The 18,233-nt window shown below is 42.2% G+C and overlaps 1 protein-coding gene across 1 annotated transcript in view; it reads right to left on the minus strand.

Annotated features, from left to right (window-relative positions):
• Positions 1-18,233, minus strand: part of LOC149459112 (uncharacterized) — a 243,337-nt gene that overhangs the window by 191,034 nt on the left and 34,070 nt on the right. The window contains exons 8-25 of the mRNA XM_089681623.1: positions 16,802-16,938; positions 16,015-16,239; positions 11,174-11,315; positions 8,928-9,051; positions 8,553-8,741; positions 8,348-8,473; positions 7,251-7,436; positions 6,813-7,007; positions 6,451-6,587; positions 6,203-6,371; positions 5,021-5,155; positions 4,777-4,929; positions 4,500-4,689; positions 4,281-4,421; positions 1,811-1,993; positions 1,494-1,565; positions 550-676; positions 329-474 (exon numbers count right to left, since the gene is read on the minus strand). Coding sequence (XP_089537749.1) covers positions 329-474; positions 550-676; positions 1,494-1,565; positions 1,811-1,993; positions 4,281-4,421; positions 4,500-4,689; positions 4,777-4,929; positions 5,021-5,155; positions 6,203-6,371; positions 6,451-6,587; positions 6,813-7,007; positions 7,251-7,436; positions 8,348-8,473; positions 8,553-8,741; positions 8,928-9,051; positions 11,174-11,315; positions 16,015-16,239; positions 16,802-16,938 — 2,777 coding nt within the window. The remainder of the gene's footprint in view (positions 1-328; positions 475-549; positions 677-1,493; positions 1,566-1,810; positions 1,994-4,280; positions 4,422-4,499; positions 4,690-4,776; positions 4,930-5,020; positions 5,156-6,202; positions 6,372-6,450; positions 6,588-6,812; positions 7,008-7,250; positions 7,437-8,347; positions 8,474-8,552; positions 8,742-8,927; positions 9,052-11,173; positions 11,316-16,014; positions 16,240-16,801; positions 16,939-18,233) is intronic.

Here is an 18,233-nt window from a genome sequence, read left to right on the forward strand (position 1 = left end):
GGATCACATGTATTGATTGTGTACTTTAAAGGACTGCACAAATTAATATATACTGTACACTTTAACTTGGGGGTTTTTGATTCAGTATCATTTTGGAGGTTTATGATTCAGTATAATTTTATTTAAACTGTAGGCATCACATATAGTACTCAGTAGAATCACAGTGTCACTATTATACTATATTGGGTACAATGCTGTATAACTTCATTTTTATAATTCACTGGTTGCACTGCAATTTTTAAGTATAACCTTGATAGACAAAGGGTTGATCTACTATATACTTTACTGAACAAAAAAAGATGATCATTTTAAGGTTGATTCATCTTACCTTCTCCTGTGGGTGCAGGGGAGGAGACCCCAAGAGTACAGTAGTACCCTGCCAGGCAAAGTCCAGTAGGTGCTGACTGTCCGACTGAGCTGCAATAATAGCCAGGGGAGCACGATGTACACTGGGATTCGGCACTCAGGTACAATCTAATTATAGAAAGATTACTTGTACAGCATACCAGTCATAATTATATTAAAGTCATTTTCATGTTCAATACTGACCGGTCTGAGAAAGTGCCATACGGACATGGAATAGGTAAGCTGGTGCCTGAAGGACAGAAGTGACCAATTGGACAAGGACCTCCAAAACTTTCATTGCTGCTACCAGAAGGGTTGCTGACAAGTGAACCTGGGAGATCATTACACAGTGAAATTGACTCAACATCTACATTTTATACTAGGCTCACAAAATATCTCTGGGGATAGGTCACAGCTGAGCTTCCAAAATGACAGGTTGCTTTCTTTGAAGTAGAACTCCAACAAAAACCTTTAGATGTTTTGAAGAGCTCAGGAAAGAGTTAAAACCTCTATCAGGTTTGTATTGCTATTTATATCCCTGTTGTAGAGATTTCCCTCCACCCCAGAGACCATTATCTTTGGGATAGAAGGGAGGGGACTCCATACACCAAAAAAACCTTCACCCTTGCCCAATCTACTTCAAACATTTTTTTATGTCTATGCCCCTGTTTTTTGGATGAGGGAGATCTTACTGCCCCTGTTTGAGGTAGAAATAGAAAAAGTGACCTGAATGGTTAGAACCTCCACTATCTAAAACTGAAGTTATGGCTGGATTTACACATTAAATCAATAGTAGATCATTTGTCAAGCACAGATAGCACACAAACAACATATTATATCTTATTGGAGATCATGCTAAGAATACATTTGTACATTTTCCAAATTGTCCATGGATAACTCGACTTATTGTCATTGGTAGAGCAAGATCAAGGTGATCCAGATGATTAAAGACATGTCTATGTGTAATTTGGCAGACTGATATTTTTAGCCATGAAACCTCTTTACAAAATGGTGGGAAGAAAATTAACACAATCTGATTTCCATATGAATGAGGCAGTATACCTCAAATAAACGAACAGGTCTGCACATGACCAAAATGACACATCCAAAAGCCATGTAACATGAATAAGAAGCTATTATCTTTTTACCTGCTGTACAAAAGAATCCAGCCTGGCAAGGTCCAGATACAGCTGAGGAGGCCCAGTCTCTGCAGAACATCCCTAAAGTTTAGGAATTACACTCAGTGAAATGCACTCCGCAAGCTATAGCACCAACACATACAGTGCAAAGTGTCACTAACCCAGTATGATTTATTTTCTAACACTAGGGGCAACTACCAAGACACGTGTTCATGTGTATCAGCATATTTCTGTTACTACATAGAATAAATGGATGCTTATATATTGTGTACTACAAAATAGGATCAGGATACAGCAATATAATTTACTGTCAATAAGAATATCACCTGGCAGACAAGGAAGGCACCCTTTGACTTTTGTGACACCTGGCACGGGATTGAAGGTTCCAGAAGGACAGGGAACTGGGGTAGCATCTATTTCCTCTGGACAGTAATATCCAGCAGGGCAATGGACTATGTCACCATCAACACAGGTATGACCAGTAGGGCATGCTTTACACACAGACTGGCCTGGAAGTGAAAGAAACCATGTTCATTATTGCATTATTATTATAATAAAGAAGCACAGATATGATGGACCCTGTTTTTTTTATTTCTTTATTTACACATCAAAGTTAGAATTACTAGACAAGAGGTGCAAAACCTACAATATGTCAAATGTATAAATTATAGCCATGTATAGATCATAGCCTGTAGAACAGACAGAAAGCTAAATTCTTATTGTCTCTTTAGATCCATGGAGCATTTAGTGTAATAATGCACCTCATTCTGAAAATTATTCTCCAGTAATCTGAATGGGCAGATTCTGTTGTATCATCCCCAAATACTAAGCTGCATATCTGGAGTATAGATCTTATTAGATCTCAGTACAGTCCTGAACACCTCAAGTGGCACAAGAGTATTCCACATGTAGCCAGGTGCTTGGCTAGAGACAGAGAGCGATGTAGGACACTGTGCTGTAGTGCTCTCTGTGCTCCCAATGGACTTCAGCTAAATGGGTTAACACTACTTCACTTCCATCCACCAAGGGGAGCTAACAAGCAGAAGGAGCTCACAGGGCTTGTTGGTGGGCAGCACTGAACTACTGAAGATGTAGTGCAGGAGAAGGATCATGCTATGGGAGTCACCAGACTATAGAACTACAATTCCAAATGCGAGCTGGGTATAATAAGAGAGAGAACTGTATTTTCACAGGCTGAATTCCGATGAGTTTTCACTATGCTGCGAGGAGACCACGGTGTATACATCATTGCTCCTGTGTGCATATCAAGCTACAACAAACTTGCGGCCACGTGCTGAGAACCAGAGTTGTTCCAGGCAGATCCGGAAGTGAGCTGACATCTGAACAGCAGGACCCCTGTTGCTGTATCGATGGGACTGGTGAGAGGACACTGCTGCCATTAACCTGTTGCTGCTGGCACATAGTAACTGTCCATAATTCCATGTCCATGTAGCAGCATTCTTTACTACATGAAGATTTTACTGGGACCGTACTCATGTGCACCGCCATAAAGTCTGGGCCTCAGTGCCAGCTGGCTGAAGAACTAGGGATAAAGACTGCTCACTCAGAGAGCTACTTCACAAGAACTTTGCCTATTGTCCATAGTAAGAGGTACCTCTTTTCACTGCTGCCATTCATATAGAGTGCACTCTAAAGCGTATATAGTCTAATGTTTACAGAGGAATTATCGCAGTATTGATTATCATTGTGGTTACTGTTTTCTAATGCCAATACTTACTGCTGATTTTATGGATTACCAGGTTTACTCTAATTTAGCTGCATAGAACTCCATTCTATGCTGCTATAGCCTAGTGATCACATTGTCTAATGAACTTTGATTGACCTATTCCTTTACTTACTCATTTTTGTGCATACTACTATTTACTGCAACTTGTGATTCTATATTGGGTTCATTTACCACTAACCAACCTGATGTTTGCTTTTTTGACACTGAACCTTAGTTGTGTGCAGGGTATCTATATTTTTGCTCCCAGTAGCAGTGCAGTATCCATTTGCTTAACTTGGTGTATCAGTGGGGTTAAGGTTGTCCTCAGAGTCAAGGCAGAAGCACAGAGAACCCATTCTACCAAGCAGCTTCTGCTGGGGTAGCACTACACATGTGCAGAATAATGTACACATAATTATTTCCTAATATCTTCTTTCATATGCATTTAAAGTCACCAAGGAGAAGGGTGGTTGGCTTAGGACCTCTAACAGTCAACAGTCAGTTCAATTCAGAAGTTTTCCTTCTATGTGCAGCATCACCATTTTAAAACCAGGGAGGTTTTTTTCCTCAATGACAGAGTGCAGGGTAATGTACTTTACAGCTTTATACATTTCTGCCAAAAGTCTATGTGTAGAACTCTTGACTTAATAGCACAGATACAGCTCAAAATACAGGGACTGTTTTCCAACTTTTATGTATGTTTAGGACTGCTGGATCTGATCAGTGCAAGGTAAAGAAACCAAGGCTTCCCTAGAGGTAGAGCTTATGGGGAATACCACCGTTTAGGTTTTGAGGATATAGTCCAAAAAGCCCTTTATTTACTTTGGCAAACACTGCTTATTATACAAGTAGCCTAAAAATCAGCTATACTTTATGCTTCAAGTATAGCTGAATGATAGCAGATTTGCATTGTGTGAGATGAGCCCATATTCATGAATTAATGACTTTACTGGCAGCGGCCATTTGTGAGATAAACTAAGCATAATGAAATATGTAGATGAAGTGCAATGTCACAGAATATGAAAGCACAGGGCTAATGGAAAGATAGCATTCATTGAAAGCTTCCATACCTGTAGAATTGCTGTAAGTGCCCTCTGGACATGGTGTGGGCTTAGTTGACCCTACAGGGCAAAAATGTTTAGCAGGACAAATGTTCCCTGTGACATCATCCTGAGGTCTTGGACTTGCGGAACCAAGAAGACAGAAATACCCTGTACAATAGGACATGCAATGACTGACCTATTTTCCATGAGAAGTTTTTGTCACAGTAGATAAATCTTTTATCTTACCTTTATGACAAATTCCAGCTGGCTCCACTAGGCCAGGAGAATCACAATACAAACCCGGAGGGCACGGTAAACACCAGGAACTATTTGATGATTCTCTGTGACTGTTCCATGTGCCAGAAGGACAAGATTCTTTCATCCCTTTATAGCAGAAGTAACCAGCAGGACAAATGTCGCCAAACTGTGAACCCATCTAAGCACAGAATGTACTCAGTTATTCACTTGTAAGAAGCAGGAATAAGCAGAAATATGTTGAAAGTTTTATTAAAAGGGGACTTACAGGGTGAGAAGTGTTGGATCCCCGTGTACAATAATACCCTGCATCACAAAATCCTTCAGGGTGGGACAACCCCGGACGACTGCAGAACATGCCCAGAGAGCACAGCTCACAAGACTCGATAGCTACGTTGCCAACTAGATTAGAAAAAGTTCCCTAAATAAAATAATATAGTATGAAGTTCACAGCATAACAGATCAAATCAAGCTTATTTTTTGAAATAACAAAGACAATTTATCAATATTACCACTGGGCATGGTATTGCCACTATGTTTCCAAGAGGGCAGTAATGGCCCCAAGGACAGGTGGAGACATCAGATAAACTGCTTGAATTGCAGAAGTTTCCTGGAGGGCACGGTCTGCAGGATGACTGACCAGAGAGCTATAAAGTAAAAGGGTAAAATCAGTTGCCTTTGCAGAGAATTTTTTTTTTTGCCATTTTGGGACCTCAGTGAGCTAAGCCACACAGTCCTAATGAATGCTTTAGGAAAAGTAACACCTAATAATCTTGGTGCCACTAATATTGATTTTGGAATCTAAAATGGAATATTATTCCAGAGACTGCATAGCTGTGACCTAACTCTCTCTAGCCAGTAAACAAAATATCCATTAGGTGTTTAACCCTGGACTTCAATGCAATGCATCAAGGCCCTCTTCATGTGTACAATTTATCTGATAGAGGTCCATGCACAAACTAAGCAGTATGAACATTCTAGGGATTGAGATGGTCATACTATTTCCAGCCTCTGTTTAGAAGAGTGCGGTGAGCGATATTAGGAACTGTTTCAGGTATGCGGACTTATTAAATTTAAATATCAAAAAGCTTAGCAATAATTATGCTGTAGCAGACATATGTTATGGGTATCCAGAGCACAAGGATCCTAGTACTGCCAGATGTTATAATAAATTATCTATATAGAAATAGCATTTTAGAATAGATCAGCAGTCTAGAAATTCCTGTCAAGACCACAATATTAGCAGCTTTTATGGTATATTATCAACTTTAGAATGGCACAGCAGTGACACTGTATAGATATTAGAGTGCAATAGGTTCTAGAATAATATTGATATTGAGACTGCCTAATGCGTATACACCTCTGGATGGCGTGCATTCATTCAAAGGGCTAGTTTATTGTCCTTCAGACTTTAGGGGGGCTGGACTATGGTCAGCGGGAGTGGAAATGTTCCTGGCATCAGTGGGAGTAAACATTGCTACATTTGGTATTAGGGGGAGGAATAGTGTCCCATTGTTGCTATCAATGGGAGAAATAGTACCCTATTGCTGGTGTCAGTTGAAAGAATGTCTCATGTCAATGGGAGGAATATTGCTCCAAAGTCTGGATAAAGGCAAGCAAAGGGCCGCAGTTTGGAGACCACTGTTCCAGTTATAGGGAAATATTTAGCATATGTAAAGAAGCTCTCTGCTTACTGGCTGAAATGTTCCTGGAAGACAAGGCTGCGGCTGGAAAGATCCCTCTAAAGAAAAGAAGCCTTGTGGCACCTCATTCTGCACTGGTGACCTAGAGCCTTCTGTGCAGTAGTAGCCAGCACGGCAGTATCCAGTGGGAGTGGATCCTATTTGTCCATCACAAAACATCCTGCAAATAGAAGACATGGGTTACGCTATGCCTAAACTATAAGCTGAGCTGTCCTTACCTTTAATGGACATTTACATACCCAGCTGGACATGTAAGGCACCGACTCAATTGTGCTAGACCAGTCCGGTTACTGTATGTGCCTGGAGAACATGGTGTTGGCCAACCAGAACCAGCAGGGCAGTAAGTTCCAGGAGGACACACACCTCCTGAAGGAGTCTTTACAATAACAGAGAGTGGAAAATGGTTAGAAGAGAGGTATTAAAAGCAGTCCAGAAACAGCTCACAATACACAATACAGACTGAAGATTGCTTGCAGTTCTCAGAAACATTTCTGCTTTATAAAGATTCCTACTCAAAAACAATTTTTAAAAAAATTTAACAAAATTGTTTTTTTTTTCCCAACATCTGTGTTATAGGTCAGTTTCTAAGAGGTTTCACTACCGAGCTCATGGATCTTTCAGGGCAGTAGAATCCTTCCCGGCATTGACCAGTGCTGGCTGAGAGTCCCACTCCAGCACAGAATTGCCCAGGTTCACAAGGTCGACACTCCGTTTCACCAGACAAGCCTTCAAGAGGACTGTATGTGCCTTCTGGGCATGGTTCTGGATGAGAACTGCCAGGGGAGCAGTAGAAACCCTGATGACAAATGGGTATATATAAGTGTCAGAGAAATGAACACGTATTACAAAAAATAGACAGAAAAACAGTTCGGCAGGTTAGGCGTCATATGACAGAACACATGCACAGTCTCAGCTAGAAGGGGGAGGGCATAAGCAATGAGGAAAATATATCTATAGAAGTTGCAGATAACTCGTAAACACAGCTCAGTGTGATATTCCCTTTACAGGTTATCTGTTTTGCAGTAAGCAGCATACTCACAGCTGGACACAGTTTGGGTGCTAGTAAGGATGGCAAGTCACAGAAGAAGCCTCTGGGGCACAATAGGCAGATTGGAATCTCTAGGCCCATCTTAGTCATGTTCCAGTGTGATCCAGGCTGGCAGGGAAAGGTCATTGGGAAGCCTGTTCCGGGTGGACAGTGATATCCCTGGGGGCAGAGCCCAGTCTAGAGACAATGTAATACAGCTATTTATAATTATGCATAACAATTATTCTGTATATGACCATAGTTATGGCACCCATATGGACAGTCTGTCCAAGCCTTATTCCTCTCCCTACTAAAGGCATCATATAGCAATCTCATAATCTACCAGCCACACTACAAAGCAGTGGGATTGATTTACTAAAATTGGAGATTGCAAACTTTGGTGCAGCTGTGCATAGTAGCCAATCAGCTTCTAACTTCAGCCTGTGCAATTAAAGGATAACTTCACCTTTTGGGAACATGTTACATGTTCCACCCGTTTTTAGGGTGGAACATGGAACATGTTTTCACTCCTGCAGCTCTCCCCACCTTCCTGTGACAGAGTGCTGGGGATCATCTGCCTGCACCTGCTGTCACAATTTGCAAAAAGTGCAAAAGTGCGGTGCTCAGCCCACATGGCCACATCATTCATTAACAGAGCTCTGTGAATGAATGCCTACAAGTTCTGCCAGCCTTTGCAGCTGATGGCTTTTAGTTCTCAATGAGCTACGAGGGAACGGGTGAGTGCTATTGTAGTCCATTGAGACTACTGCCATTTAGTAATTGCCTGCCTGTATTGGAGGTATGGGTAGACAGCTACACAGACAGTCTGCAGGAGCTGGGCACTGCACTCCCAATCTGCTGATCGTGGGTGCAATGCTGTACAGGCTTCAAAGAAAACAAAATCGTAAATGCACATTTTTTTACCTGCAAAACAATGTGCATTTTTATTTTTTTTTAAAAGATGAACTTATACTTTAAACTTTGACAAAGAAGCTGGAAGCGGATTGTTTTCCATGCACCACTCCATCAGATTTTGCGCTCACCAGCTTTAGTAAATCAACCCCAATGTATGAAGACAATTTGGCCTTATTCTACACAATAGTACTCACCGGATCTGGGATCCCTTGCTGTCCTTCCTGATAACAATACTTTCCCTCTGGACACTGGAGGCATTCTTCCAGTCCTTCCAGGCCTGGCTGTTGTCCATATGTGCCGTTTGGACATGGTTTGGCTTCCTGCAGAAAGGTACAGTGGGATAAATGCTCTGTTCACACACATTGCATTTTGTCATCATTCAGCTCTGAGGTTTCTTACACTGCTCCCCTCTGGACAGTAGAATCCCTGTGTACAGATACTGATCTCCTCATCAGGAAAGACAGCCATTCCTTTGGGGCAAACTCTACCAGCAGGACACACAAGCTGCATCATGCGCTCTCTGCTGGTCCTGTCCTCATGACAGTAGTGTCCTGCTGGACAGGGCTGACACACAGAGGAACCAGCATCCTGCAAAAAGAAGTATATAAAAGGAACTGAACAGAACAAGCTGTTTGGGAATATCACAGCTCTACAATAACTGAAGTAAATATTCATATGAAAACATCATAAAGAAAACACTTTACTCTAAAGATAATAAACCTACCAGCAGCAGGTCCAGTCACAATAATATCAAATAGGAGCACAGATACTCACAGAAAAAGAACCAGCTCTACATGGCACTGGGGCACCCATGCCAATATTAGGGCAAGTGCTGCCTGCTGGGCACAAGTCACATTCACCCACCTCTCGGGCACCTTGTTCAGCATGGTAAGAACCCCTGGGATAAATAATATACAAAACCTTAAACCTTTAATATAACTGAACCAAAGTACCCTTCATGTTTATTTACTTATATATTCCATTTAATTATAAAGCAACAGAGAATTTAATAGGTTACGCAGAGCACATGGGGAAAACATACAAGCGCTATGCAGGCTGTGTTCCTGCCCTTTAGTTAACTTACTCAGGAGTGTATTTGCTGTGAAGCAAACAAGGCGTCTGCCTAGGGCGGCAATGCCCCCTGGAAGAAGGGGCTCTGAGTGTACAGCGCAGACAGACCTTCACCCAGACAGTGGATGGAGACTTCACCTTCACCTTGCCCACCAGACAGAGGGAGCGCTTCTTCCATCCCAGGAGTGTATTTAGAGTTTGTGCTGCCCTAGGCAACACAAAAAATCTGTCTACCCCCCTCCACCACTGCCGCCAGCGCCCCAACCTGCGACCCCCCCCCCTTCCCCGCACACCATGGCTGTCCTGTGACCCCACACACACTGTGATGGAACATATTGGTGAAGATGGGCAGTCCATGTGATCAGCACTCCTATAGACCAGTATTGCTCATGGGATTACCTGGTACTTCAGCTCCAGGGTAGTTCCCGTCTTCATAGGCTGGAACAGGGGCATATTTGTCGCGAGGTAAAAAAGGCATTTGCCTAGGGCGGCATTTTTTTTTTTGGGGGGGGGGGGCAGCACCACTCCCAGGAGAAGGGACGCTGGTTCTCCTGGGCACCAGGGCTGGGTGGCAGAGTGGAGTGAGGAAAGCACCGTCCCCCTGGAAGAAGGAACTCTGAGCGTACAGCGTGGACTGACCTTCACCCAGACAGTGGATGGAGACTTCCTCTTCACCCTGCCCGCCGGACAGAGGGAGCGCTTCTTCCAGCCTATGAAGATGGGTTGTGTTGCTGTTATGTGAGGTTTCAGTTGTGCAGAGCTGGGACCTGGGAGTGAACTGGAACTGACTGCAGGACGTCTCCAAATGGTTCTGATCTAGAGGACTGTCGCACTCACTGGATTGTGTCTGGAGGAAGCAAGAAGGTGCACAGCTATTCTGGGGACTTGTAAGTAAAGACCCTAAACCAATCCCTCTGACTCTACAGTGTTCTGGAGAACTGGAGCACTGGGTACCAGCAGTTGTGCACTGGCACAAGGTAACCAGATGCCCAAAAGACTTGCTCCATGGTCTTCAGCTGGGGAAAAGACTGTTCATTGTTCACATTTGCTTCAGGAGAAGAATGTCCTCTAATTGCTGTTTGGTATTTGTTTTGGAGTAACCCGTGCCACAACCCCTCCTGTTCCAATTTCTACAAGCAATAAACTACAGAAAGACAAATCTTAGACTGTTTATTGGAACAGGAGTGAATGGACTGTTGCTTGGGTGACTGGCAGCCTCTGTACTGTTTGGGAAAAAAACAGTTAATACCTGCAGCCCCTGTGGGATAAACACTACACAATTCTGTTATTTGATTCAAATCATTTACAAATCAAGCAACTCTAACCTTAACTACTAAGTGATTTGGCGGAATGCTAGTAATAAAACTGGCATGATTATCCTGTGCAGCCATTAAAGAGGGCCTGTCACCAGCAATACAGGACACTGGTTGGGTGACAGCTGTAGAGCTACCTTTTACACATGGGCAGGATTACTAATATATAAGGAGATACAGATATTCACAGTAAGCAGAATTTTGGACTGGATACATTGTAACAGTAAGCCTGAATAATGTCAGCTTGTGTATGGTTTTTAATGAGCTGCAGCAGTTCTGCACTGAATGTTACAATTAGCAAACCTACTCCACACAGGTAAGGATGAATTTCTAAATGCTGATGGAGGAGGGTAACCAGCTGGATGGAATCACTCTTTGTGTAACAAATAGATTGTTGTCTACTTCCTAAGGCAAGCCTACAAGTTGTTTTTGTCTTACAAATAGTGTGTCCAAAACAAAAAACTCAGGAAATATTTATTAAATGTATACATTTATTGCTCAGCTTTTTGCTTTTGTCCTTAATCTTGCTTTATTAATCACAATATGAACAGTCAACCCTAGTTATAGAAACTTATCTGAATCCTCCCAGCATGCAACAGAGACTCCAAATTGGCTGTATGTGAATAGCATACTCACAGGGGGCATCGATATGGTTTTGATGTACCTGCTGGGCAGTAGGATCCCACAGGGCAAGCGCTGCACTCTCCTACTCGTACACTGCCCAGCTTCAGGTTATAGGTCCCTGATGGGCATGGAAACTGAGATCCAAACTGGGAGCCTTAAAGAAAGGGAAATTAAAAAAATACAAAAAAAAGGCAACTTCTATTAGAATTAAAACAATCTATTCATTAAAGCTGAATTACAGGGATTAAGCAACTTTATAAAAAGTGAATGCACTCTATGAGTTAAGTCCAATGAGGTGCCTGCCACCTCCTGAGCGTATCTCTATTATGTATATCTGACAGGTTTATTGTGCTCCAGTAGCATAGCTTCTGGAGCTCGGATGCTGTTCTCAGCTGGACTAAGCCCCTTCAAATTTAGAGTTGGGGCAGCTACTATGCCCTCCTGCCCAATCACAGAAACCTTTGAATTATTTGAACTCATTCACAAATTACAAAGGCTTCTGTGAATGGGCAGCAGAGGGGAGAGATGGTCATAGCTGTGCTTTGTGCTTCTCTCCTCTCTCACATTCTCCAGTGTGGTGTGCATCCTCCTGCATAAACCTGTTGAATATAAATAATAGAGACAAACCCAGATGTGGCAGGCAGCTATTAGGACTTAACTCATGATGTGTCTGCACTTTGTACAAAGTTGCTGAATTCTTAGAATTCAGCTTTAATCATTATTATCATACCTAGCACCACCAATATCCTATGATGATCAGTTTAGGCTGCAGTATACTATTCGATCTGTGTGCTTTAGCATTCGTTTTTTTAAATCCTTCATGCTGCATTTTGGTGTGGCTCTTTCATTGGGGTAATTGGTAGTACACACAAAAAAATAGAATGTGTAAATGGGTGCTAACAAGTGTTTGCAGAAGGAACTGTTTTTATTGGCTAAAATGCAAATCTTTCTTTCATTTTCTCATACTCCACCAGCAATATAAAAGGAGAAATGATTAGTTGCTGTGAACGACACAAATAGCTTCCCTTTAATAATATTCCAACTGGTCCAATATACAATACAGGGGGCACTGTGATTCTGACTTCCTGGTCCCCATGGAGATAATCTGAAATTCCCCTGAAGCCCCTATTATTGCTTTGGGCCTCTGCACACAAAACAGCAAGGACTCTACAGTTAAATATGTCCTCAGCTGAGGCAGCTCTCTGCTACCAAAGGTGCTATATGAGTTCTACATAAGAAAGGTTATTTCCTCCTTAACCACTTCCAGTCTGGACACTTTTACCCCCTTCCTGTTCAGCTTTCAGCGCTATCACACTTTGAATGACAATTGCGCGGTCATGCAATACTGTAGCCATATGAATTTTTTACCATTTTTTTTGAGACAGATAAAGCTTTATTTTGGTGGTATTTATTCACCACTGGGATTTTTATTTTTTTTGCTATGTAAATGAAAAAGTCCAAAAATTTTGAAAAAAGTGTTTTTCTTATAAAATTTTGCAAATAAATAATATTTCATCATAAATTTTGGCAAAAATTTATTCCGTTATCTTTTTAGTAAAAAAAAAAAAAATACGCCAAATTAGTTTATAACCAAAAATTATAATTTTTAAACATTTTTTTTTACATTTTATTTTTTTATATTGTTTTTTTTTTTTACATGCTGTCACCCTAGCAGTACAGTGTCACCATGGTGACACTGTACTACTTGTGGGGGGTGATTAAGATTTTTTTTTTTTTTTACAGTGATTGGTTTTACACCCATATAGGATGTAAAAGCAATCATTTCTCCTTCTCTCTGGCTGCATTCTTACAGCCATTGAGAAATACTGTGTGAGCTGTGATTGGTCAGAGCTTGTCACATGTTACAAGGCTGTTGTGAATAGCCTTGTACCATGTGACCTCTGTGATCATTCACAGATTTCACACGTAGTAAGCAATGATGTCACAAGTGACATCTTGCTTACTACTTTTCATATGATCACTGATTGGCCAATCAGTGATCACATGATCGGGACCTCGTACAGAGGTCCCGTCTGACGATCGGTGTTTCACTGTGTCCGGAGGACACAGCGGGCACCGGATCGCGGTGCTGCGCGCTCCCAGGGAGCGCGCACAACTAGAAATAGCAGGTGCCGTTTATGAACGGCAACCCGCCCCTGGAATGCCACCCTCCTGCCGTTTAAAAACAGTAGGCTGACGGCAAGTGGTTAAGGAGAACTATCATGGCTCAGGGTCAATTTAATTGCAGGGGTGTGGAAATTAAAAAAAAAAAGAAAAAAAATACTTGTCCAGGGACTAAATCAGGTCCCCAATCTACTGGTCCCTCATGACAATCTACTTGTCCAGATAAATAATAAATATATTTTTACCAAAACCGTATTTAAATCTGAGGTGCTTTAAGTAACGTCTGGGGCTTTTAAAAACAAAAGGGGCTTTATGGTGACTTAAACATGTAATATTTTTAACATTACACTGTTTATCTCCTCCTCCCCCCTCCCTGTCTCTAGCACTGCACCTGGGGACTAGCAGGGAGGAGAGAGACCTTGCAGTGTAATGAGCACCGATTGGCTGCTCCTCAAGAAAGGGGAGTGTCGGGCATTTTTTGCACAAGTTCAAAAAATTATTTTAGGCCTGAAGATTACATAAAAACATTATATATTTTCTGAAAGCAAAGACCCTAGAGAATAAAATAGTGGTAGTTCCACTTTTGTATGTCACATGATATTACCGCAAAATATCAGTAAAAAATATAAGCAAGTTAATTTTAGGGCACAAAAAAAGGAATAAATGTCCTTATTTTTTGTGAAATATAAAATTTGAGGTTGCACCGGTTAAATCGATATCCAACTTGTCAAACCTTAAATTTCTGTGCATCTCGTGCTAGAATTATTGCTCTCATTCTAGCGTGCTTGGCGATATGTAACATGTATTGCAATTGACGTTTTCATGCGTAGGCGCCCCAGTGTGTGCTTTTATGTTTGTATGTGCGTATATGTGGGGGGCTCAATTTTTTTGGGGGGTAGGATGTTATGTGCTTGTGTGTAACTTTCATTTTTTACAATAAAAAAATAAACTTTTTTTTTTACTTAATTTTTCTTTGTCCCCTATGTGATGATTTTGGTGACAGGTTCTCTATATTGAGACATCCAAGGTCACATCCTGCATGTCTCCCCTGTGCTCCACTGAATGTAATGCAGTGCACATCGCATCACATTCTTTACCAGCCTCCAAGGCCGAGAATCTCTCAGGGGACCCTCAGGGACCCGGAAGTGACATCATAATGTAACTTCCAAGTCAGGACAAGAAGGGGAGGGGAGCGGAAGTGTCCGCTCTCCTCCCTCCCCTCTAGCCGATGGCGGTGAACAGGCCCCGGGTCCACATATGTGCAAGCAGAAGCCGGGAGACATAGCGGGGGGAGGTTCACACATGGAGGGGGGTGGAGGCTGGCACTGTGTGGAAGCAAGTGGAGCTGCTGCCCGAATGCTTCCTCCTGACAGGTGAGCCCTGCTGCTTGCCCGCAGCAGGGCTGAAGGTTGAAAAAAACTACTTACCCGGCGCCCCGGAACTACTACGTGTACACCCCCTCAACTTCTGCAGCTGTGGCAGTAAAATGCTTATATGAAAGTTTTTGTGTCCAGAGTTAAGCTTTGAAGACAGAAAAACATTTTCAGAAAGAGGTCAGTAAATGCATTGTATACATTTCTCTCAGCATAGGTTTCCTTTAAGGCAAATCAATGAGGTATGTCTAAAAAGAGGCGGGAAGACGAAGCTAAGGAGGAATTATAGGGATGGAATGCTGCATTGGAAATCCTACAACTGTGGGACACAAGTGAGAGAAATAATTGTGTGTGATTTGGAAAACCAGTGACTGGGTAAGTGTGTAGTGCTACAAAGCACCTCCCTCTTCGGTGTGTAAATGTGTGAACTCAACTGAAAACAAACAAGAATACCAATGGTGCGTACCATATGCAATGTACATCTTCTAAATACATGTGATGCTACAAAACCTCCGTTTTGCACCGTACTACAATGCACCTCCCCTTTATATAAAAATATTTATGCGACACTCCATAGTGAATGGTATACTTAGGAAGGTGTGGTGATGTCCCCTTATTATTCACTGCTTGCAATATAGGGGTTTTCGTTTATGGCTACGATTCATATCCTAAGTACACCATTCACTATAGAGTGTTGCACAAATTTTTATTTATAGGGGAGGTGCATTGTAGTATGGTGCAACACGGACGTTTTGTAGCATCACATGTATCACGTGCATTGCATATGGTACGCACCACTGGTATTCTTGTTTATTTTCAGAGTTGAGTTCACACATTTACACGCCAAAGAGGGAGGTGCTTTGTAGCACTACACACTTACCCAATCACTGCTTTTTCCAAATCACACACAATTATTTCTCTCACCTGTATCCCACAGTAGTAGGATTGGCAGCGCAGCATTCCAGTCTCCTAATTATCACACACACTTGTGTTAATTGCTGGCAGCAGCCTACAGATCCCAATCTCTCTTGATTTCCGGTGCTCAGGACTCTTAAATACATTAAGGAGGATTTATGCATAGGAGGCGGCCATAAAATAGACAGCCCCAAGAAGAGAATTAAAGCACCAATGTATCTGTTATGTTTTAAATGGAAAAGAACATGGAGCTGTTATCCACTGCAACATGAAAAGAAATGCCATAGGCAGAGTACAACACAATGCAGCATTCCAGAACTCACTGTGTAATTGGCCAACTATAGCTTTGCTGGATTTATAGTGATAATGGATTTAGTGAGTTTAGCAGACACTCCCTTACATATCATCAAACCATATTTATGTACAAATATGTTTACACACCTTCTGGACAGAAATGTCCAGCATTGCATTTTCCAGAGGGGTTCTCAGCTCCCATCAGACAGAACCAACCAGCAGGACATGGGTAACAATCTCTATCAGATGCCAGGCCAGGCCTATCACTCCATGTGCCAGGAGGACATTTGTACTGAGAGCCATGCTTAGTTCCTGGAGGGCAATAATGACCACGAGGGCAGGGAACTGGAGGCCGTTGCCTTCCCCCTGAACCTAAATACACAACACAAAAGTTATTGCAGCAAAATGCTGCAGATGAGAGAAACAAATGAAGATGTATTGAAAAACCTATGTGGTAGATTTTAGTTAGTTCATGGCTGTAATCTTATATGGTTTACACAGAACCATCAACAAGCATAATGTATCAATGGCTATTGTATATTAGTATATGGTACTATTTAACTGGACCACATTACTATTACTGCTCCATATTGTCTTTTCTGCAAAATGTTGTTGCTACACTATTTTAGAACTGAACTGCCACATAAAAGTGTACATGTGAACAGGGGCGGACTGACCATTCGAGCACTCGGGCACTACCTGGGGGCCCGGGGTGAGTAGGGGGCCCCATGAAATGCCCCTGGTACCTTTTTTATAGGCTTTTTTGAGTGTGGGCAAGGACACAGGGGCCCCATGATCCCCTATTGCCCGGGGGCCCCATGAGTTGTCAGTCTGCCCCTGCATGTGAAATGTGTTTGGGGTTTTCTCTTCACCCCATACACTGAAGGCCCCAACAAAGGATGATTATATTAACTTTTTCCCATGTGTACTGTACCTGTCGGGCAGAAAAATCCAGAAGGACAGACCTCACACTGCGATTTGTGGAAAAGACTATGGCTGTCACTAAACGTCCCAACTGGACAGGCATTATCAGAGGATGTAGGTGATCGAGATCCCACCGGACACACATACCTGGCACAGCAAGAAAACAGATAAAGATACAGACTGTAAGACTGTAGTAAACCACCTTTAATACATGGCTTGGCCAAGTGCAATGAGCAGTGCATGGATTCTATACTGCTTTCCCAACAAAGTTTTGTCCCTCCTTTTCAAACTTTCACCTTTGTCAGAATGTTTTGTTTAGCAGCTCTTTCATAACACAAAGAAACATTCAGGAGGGTTGAACAGATCAGCAGTAAATGGTATCTATAGTATGTTTACGTATACAAAGCTGAGTTCCAGGAATATATAAACGATACAAAATGCAACTCTGTATTCATTATTATTTAAAATGTACCAGTGTAAGAGCCTAAATTTGACTTGGTATCAGCCCTTTGCTGTACAACAGAGCTCAGTTGGGTAAGAGAGAAGTACAAGTAGTACAAGGAGCCAATTAGTTGTAATGCAGTGCTTATTGTTAACAAGGTGCATACTGATAGAAGGAGAGCAGAGTGTGAGCTCATCAGTGTGCTGCTTCTTCGTACACTGTCCAGTCACAGGCTGGGGGAGAGACAAGAGCAAAACTGAACTTCAGCAGAGAAAATTCAGCTTTCCTGCACTGCGAGGTAGGGTTGTGCTGCATGGCAGTTGTAAATCTCAAGACTGGACTGACAGAATTACAAATTCCTTTGCAGGCAAAACAGCTCCCATTTGTGTTCAGTTTATGTGTTCACTTTTTTACTAGGAATTTAGCTTCAAAACCATAGATATTTAGGATCATCCTAATCTTATATAGAACATGCTTTATTCTTTGAAGTGCAACTGTCACTCATTCCACTTGAACAAATGCCACATAGCAGTAGTCACCACAAGCTGCCTATGAACACATTTTTGCTTTAAAAAGCTGTGCATACCTCAGAAGACCTCAAACACAACCACATGCTGTATGCATTTACAGACTAGAAATTACACTATATTGCCAAAAGTATTGGGCCAGCCCTCCAAATCATCGTATTCAGGTGTCCCAATGACCTCCATGGCCACAGGTGTATAAAATCAAGCACCTAGGCATGAAGACTGCTTCTACAAACATTGGTGAAAGAATGGGTTGCTCTCAGTGACTCCAAGCGTGGTCCCGTGATAGGTTGCCACCTGTGCTATAAGTCCATCATTGACATTTCCTGGCTATTAAATATTCCCCGGTCAACTGTTAGTGGGATTATAACAAAGTAGAAGCAGCTGGGAACAGCAGCAACTCAGCCACCAAGTGGTAGGCCACGTCACATGACAGAGCGAGGACAGTGCAAGCTGAAGCACACAGTGCTCAG

Source organism: Staurois parvus, unplaced genomic scaffold (genome assembly GCF_062004578.1).
Source record: "Staurois parvus isolate SC_StPar_1 unplaced genomic scaffold, SC_StPar_1.0 ptg000274l, whole genome shotgun sequence".
In the NCBI taxonomy this organism is placed as follows: Eukaryota; Metazoa; Chordata; class Amphibia; order Anura; family Ranidae; genus Staurois; species Staurois parvus.